At 41.2% G+C, this 6,143-nt stretch overlaps 1 protein-coding gene across 1 annotated transcript; it reads right to left on the minus strand.

Moving 5' to 3' along the window:
• Positions 1-1,491: 1,491 nt before the first annotated feature.
• Positions 1,492-2,391, minus strand: TAS2R4 (taste 2 receptor member 4). Its single transcript, XM_038559371.1, has one exon. The coding sequence runs from the start codon at positions 2,389-2,391 to the stop codon at positions 1,492-1,494; it is 900 nt and encodes a 299-aa protein (XP_038415299.1).
• Between the last annotated feature and the right edge of the window lie 3,752 nt (positions 2,392-6,143).

The following is a 6,143-nucleotide window of genomic DNA, read 5'->3' on the forward strand; positions in this document are numbered from 1 at the left end:
CACACATAATACCTACTTACAAGAGAAAGCTGCAAAATGTACTTTGCTGCCAAAATTCTGAGTAGCTAAAAATTCTGTTACTATGGAAGAGAAAGGAAAGAGAATGCATCCGGAGGGATCCACAAGGCTTTCTACTACTCATTTAGAGTTCTTATATCATGATGTATATTTAATCATCCTCAGTAATCCTTTTATCTCCTAATCTTAAGATTCTAAGATGATGGAAACCTTTATTTTTAGCACAAAATGTTGGTTTGGGTAGTCCTTACTGAATAATGCAGTCAAGATTCTGGTGTCCAGAATGGGAAAAATCGGGTAATTTGTAAAATTTAGAGATTTTTCATTATTTAATAAAGAGATTGTTATTTTAATAAGATTATTTACTGAGATGTGTAAATATTGCATAAATATTTTATAAATACAAAATAATTGTATAAATGTAAATTATTATTCCCAATTCCCATTAAAACTGATCAATATTCCATCTTCAGATTTCTGTTCCTCTGTAGCCAGTACTGCTGTCTCAACTCTCCTCCCCCCAAAAAACCCAGTGTTACTGAAGAAGTATGCAGTGCCCATACAACCCAGTACATAAATTCATAAGCAGATGACATACATTCACCAAAAGTCTGATGCTCCCACTACCAAGCCAAGCCATTGGACTGGTAAACTCCTGGCTTTCCCCTGAATTCCATATCACAGGACAGGGGACAAACTTTTGTAAAGTTCCACTCAGATTGTGTTAATTTCACTATTTGGCACTTGCTTTTGACCTCAGGCTAGCTCCTTGGAATTTAAGATCCTTGGAACTATCCAGGATTGGGCTTCTTTCATTCTAATCACTTTCTTCCACCCATCAACTCTGACCCTTCCCTTCTCTCCAGAACAACCTAGAAATTCAGTCCTAAAGTTTCTTGGTAATAATAGTTCAGTGACTGCGACCCACCAAGGGCTCTTTTTTCTGTACATCTGCCACAATATATACCTGTTAGCTTTCATCTTTCTCTTTCTTCTCTTTTCTCTCTAAAACTCTTTTTTTCCATTTCTATCTGCATCCTCTTCCTATGTTTTAAGACAGTCTAGTGCCTGCTGATGATGATTCACCCATTGCTAAGCCTTTACCCTCAGCTAAACCTCAAAAATTTAACTAATCAAGTGAACTGTAATGTATTATTTTATTTGGGGGAACTCCCCCTTATACTTCAGTAGCCCATGGAACAGTGTGGTGACTTCTACTAGCCAGGGATGCAATACCCATGAAAACTACAAGATATGTAATGTCTCAAACAAGTTCTTTAGAAAAAAATGTCTAATATTTTAAATTTTTTTAATTGCAGAATAAACTGAAATACAGCCACTTAAAGGCCTAGGAGGTCAGTTCAAGAATTACAAAAATGAATTCCTCAGACCTCTAGGATAACTGCTAATGGAGAAAATCTTGCCCCCAAACAATGAGGGGACTCCAGGCCACTATTTACTACTGAAATTCCACTATTTGTTGAAACAAAGAATCTTCTTTGCTTTTGTTTTCAGTTTAGGATGTGTGAGGATAATGAGAATAGAATGTCCTGGAGGGTAAAAGCTGGAAATAACCAAACAGATGGATCTGGTTCTCAAATCCATCCCACCATAAGGGAAATAATGTAGCAAGGTAGCAACTGAGTAAGGAATGTACAGGATGAGGAAACAGATCATCAGCTTCATAGCGCCCACATGAGCTTCAGTCTGAGGATTCCAAAAAATAGTGGTGTTTTTCTGCATCTTCTGTATATGTCTCCTCAAGGAATGTATCAACAAGGAAGCAGAAGTCACATTAATGATAAACTGGAGAACTGAGCGCAAGACCAAAGAGGTCACCAAAGACAAGACACTCCCATGGATGCCACATCCTGTACCATTTCTCTGAGTCACAAATTCAGGAAGGGATGATGTCTGTTTGAGCACAACATACAGGAGAGTGGTGAAGGCAGAAATCAGTACACAGGCTAGCAACAGCCTGGGGATCTTTGGGGAGAGATTTCGCTTCAGCAGGAGAAATACTCCAAGTTGGAAGTCCGTAATCTTCACGCAGTACAAGGCATTGAGCAAGGTTACAAACCAGAGACTATTAGAGTCCAAAAACATCCAACACGACAGGAAAAAAGTGGATAGGTGCACCGACCTTTCCATTTTTGGAGAGATGAAGAAGTAGATGATGTTGAGTAGAAACAGTCCCAGCATAAGAAATCTGGTGATGCCCAAGCTGAAGAGGATCCAATTAGAAGAGGAAATTCTATGGCTTTTGAGCCAAGTCCTATAACTGACCACTGCAATAAACAGATTTACAATGAGTCCCACAAAATTCAAAATTGCTGAGAAAATAATGGCAGATAAAAAGAATATCTGAAGCATCTTTCCTCATCGAGAACTTAGCAGCTGCAGTGCAGACCGAAGAGGAGAAATACTGCAACACGCAAGTAGGCACCAGGACCCAGCCAGGAAGGACATTCCTTTTCTAATTGTCTCCAGGGTGACAAATGAGCCATTAATGGTATAAGAGCCAGCTGCTTTTCCTGAGATGCAAATCTTCCCAGGATTGCATTACTAGTTCTTCATTCATATCCTATTTTCCTTAGAAATGCCTAGTTAAAACAGCCCCAGTGAACCTGGGAGTTCACTCCGCCAAGAGAAGGACAGCTGGAGGGAGGAGATACAGAAGGCTCCAAGGACTTCAAGTTCAAGTGACAGAACTTCAGTCCAGCAATGTCTCTGTCCCTGCTTCACAGTAAACGAAGCTTTTCTCAAGAACAACCCCAGAAGACAGTGGGAATTCCCAGGCTTCATTCCTACCCACTCACCCTCATCCACACATCCATGGAATACTGAAGTCCAGCGTCTCTCTCCCCTTGTAAGCTGGCGATGCTGCAGCTCTGTTTTCTCCATCTGTCCTTCTGGCTATGCCAACATTACTCTTTCATGCCTGAGCACCTACTGTGATTCACAGTTACAAACAGACCAAGTTCGAGGACGTCTCACTTCCTCAAGAAAGCCTTTTCTCAATGAATGCCATCTATCACGATGATTCCTTTACTTTGCATTCCCTCTCCAGTCCCATATACATTTGTGCCATAATCATTTGCTGTGATATGCTTTTGTGTAGAAAAAAATGTCAGCCACTTCACGTGTTTCCTTTTAGATGTGGGTTTATGCTTAGATCACATGGGGCTATTTCTTCTTAGGTATTTAACTGCCAATCAAAGTACTCTGGTACCAAATACATAGTAATGCTTTAGCTATAGTTTTGCATCTCGTCGCTTGATTCCTCTGTAATTTCTCACACAGGAAAGGGCACAATATGCTTGGCATATTATATTATCAAAGACTATGAGTGAATGCGAGAATATGGCATCTCTTAACTACTCCAGCAATTGGGGGAACCCAAGGTACAAACCTCTATGCAGCCACATAGAGGATACCAAATTAGCATCAAAATAAAGCACACACAGTCCTGTTACTTTGTATGGGAACAGAAATACAAATAATAAAACAGAAGGTAAGGTATGAATCCCACCAGGTCCAAGAGGGGGAGTAAATTTATGAGGCCCTTTAAGACAGGTGACAGGAAAGCAAGCCTGAAGGGATTCCCTGAGCTGGAGCCCAGTGGCTTACAAAAGCATTTGTATAAAACTAAGGGGCACATGACAGAAGCATGCCCAGATCAGTCAACCAAGCAAACACAGAGGGAATAAGCAAGGCAATGGAGGGGAAGATTATATCACAGCACATAATTCCACTTAATTATTTATAAAATAACTGTTAAAGTAATTAGTTGAAATACTAGAAATATCACATTTAAATAGAATAAATAATAAGGAGTAAGATATAAGAATTAAATGTCCTAATGATCGCTTTGGCAGCACATATACTAAAAAAAAAGAATTAAATGTACCAAAAGGGGTGGGGGAACCCAGTACTGAGCAGCAAGAAACCCTATTCAGAATGTGATATACAAGGTTGTTGGGTTCTTAGTAGCAGGAGACTCTATAATTAAGATGTGACCCTGTTGGCTAGAATCACCAGTGAGGATGCTGGTTCTGCCAGAATTTATTTCTGAAAAGGTCAATATGGAAAAGCATTAACAAAACCCTTTCTCCCTCTGCATGAGAATTTTACCTTCAGTTAAATGTAAATCTTATGGATACTGCTTTGAGCTTCCTTGAGTGTAGTGACTCTTCTGATGTGTGCGTCCTTTTTTTTTTTAAGTATTTTTAATGATTTTTATTTATTTATTAGAGAGATTGAGAGAATACAAATGGGGGCAGGGACAACGAGAGAGGGAAAAGCAGACTCCCCGCTGAGCAGAGAGCCTGACATGGGGCTCCATCCTAGGATCCTGAGATCATGACCTGAGTGGAAGATAGATGCTTAACCAACTGAGCTACCCACCACCCTGATATGTGTGCCCTTTGACTCAATCTTGGCAGTTATGTCTATGAAATTATTACAAGAGAAACTGACACCCTTGGGATATGAAGCTTTTTAAGGCAGTCCCACCCCTACGCAACTGTAGATCTCTTCCTCTTTTACCTCAGCTCTCTGACTGCAGCAAGGACTCTGCAAAAGAGGAAGGTCTGACACTGCCCTGCTCATAAGCTAGGTGTCCCTGAACTATATCTACCTGAGTAGACTGGTGCCAGAGACCTGGGACAGTCTCGTAAGTCTTACTATTTACTGGAGCCCAAGAAGACCCACTGGTGGGTGCACTGCCGTCATGAGTCCCAACTCTAGATTCATCTGGCAGATCCGTCAGGAAAACTTTAGGGCAAATAGTCAAAGCAAAAGGATAACTTAGCTTATTTGATGAGGCTTTGAAGAATGAGGTCAGTCATGAATAAGTGGGAATAACAAACTCTGAGCTGTTTTCAAGAGTACTGATGTTGCTTAGGAGGAATAAAGAAGGAAAATTCCACTTCTTGGGCTGTTTTCAGTGCAATTATCATTATTCCCAATAGGGCACCAGGCATCTTAAAACTCAATTAATCCTTACACAGTTCTAGAAGGAAGATATGGTTGTCCTTATTTCTAGGTGAGGACAATGAAGATGAGACAAAGTAGGTGGCTGACAAATTGCATAGAAAATCAGCAGCTAAGGTGTAAGGTCTTTCTGAGGCCGAGCTCTTTCCACTTGTTACCCTCATTGATTCATTCATTCAATAAACTGTTATTATCGGCCAGGCACTGTGTCAGGTGCTGGGAAAATAGAAGAATCACCCACAGCACATCTTGCCTTCAAAAAACACACAGGAACAGGGTGCCTGGGTGGTGTTGTCAGTTAAGGGTCCAACTCTTGGTTTCAGCCCAGGTCCTGATCTCAGGGTTATGAGATTGAGCACCGCATCCAACTCTGACCTCATTGCAGAGTATGCTTGGGGTTCTCTCTCCCTCTCTCTTTGCCCCTCTTGCTCATTCTCTCTCTCTCTCTCTCTCTCTCTCTAATAAATAAAAAAATCTTTTTTTTTAAATTTTTTTTTAATTTTTATTTATTTATGATAGTCACAGAGAGACAGAGAGAGAGAGAGGCAGAGACATAGGCAGAGGGAGAAGCAGGCTCCATGCACCGGGAGCCTGATGTGGGATTCGATCCCGGGTCTCCAGGATCGCGCCCTGGGCCAAAGGCAGGCGCCAAACCGCTGCGCCACCCAGGGATCCCAATAAAAAAATCTTAAAGAAAAAAATCACACAGAATAGTGGAGAGACAGACAAAAAGTCAAAGTTCAGTGTTTCTGGTGCTATGTGAAGGGAAAACAAAGCGTGTAAGGGGTGTGCTGAGGCACTTGAGCCTTCCGTCTCAGAGGACTAGACTTGTCTTCGCACTCCACGAGGCTCTATCTCTGGCTGAGTGCACTGGTCACGCAGTGGTGGATCTCAGCAACAGAACAAAGCAGTACATGTTTGTGGCTGGCACAAAAGGAGACTAGAGACATAGATCATCTGGGCCAGAATCCCTCAGCATATATGAAGCATTTTTTTCAGTGACACAGAGATGAAATATTTGTTTGTGTGTCTTTAGTGCCCACCAGGTGTGATATTTTTGAGAACAGCAACTGGCATCTAGTATACCACTTGGTGTTAAGTGACTGTCAGATAAATGTCTGAGGTATAAA

Source organism: Canis lupus, chromosome 16 (genome assembly GCF_011100685.1).
Source record: "Canis lupus familiaris isolate Mischka breed German Shepherd chromosome 16, alternate assembly UU_Cfam_GSD_1.0, whole genome shotgun sequence".
NCBI lineage: Eukaryota > Metazoa > Chordata > Mammalia > Carnivora > Canidae > Canis > Canis lupus.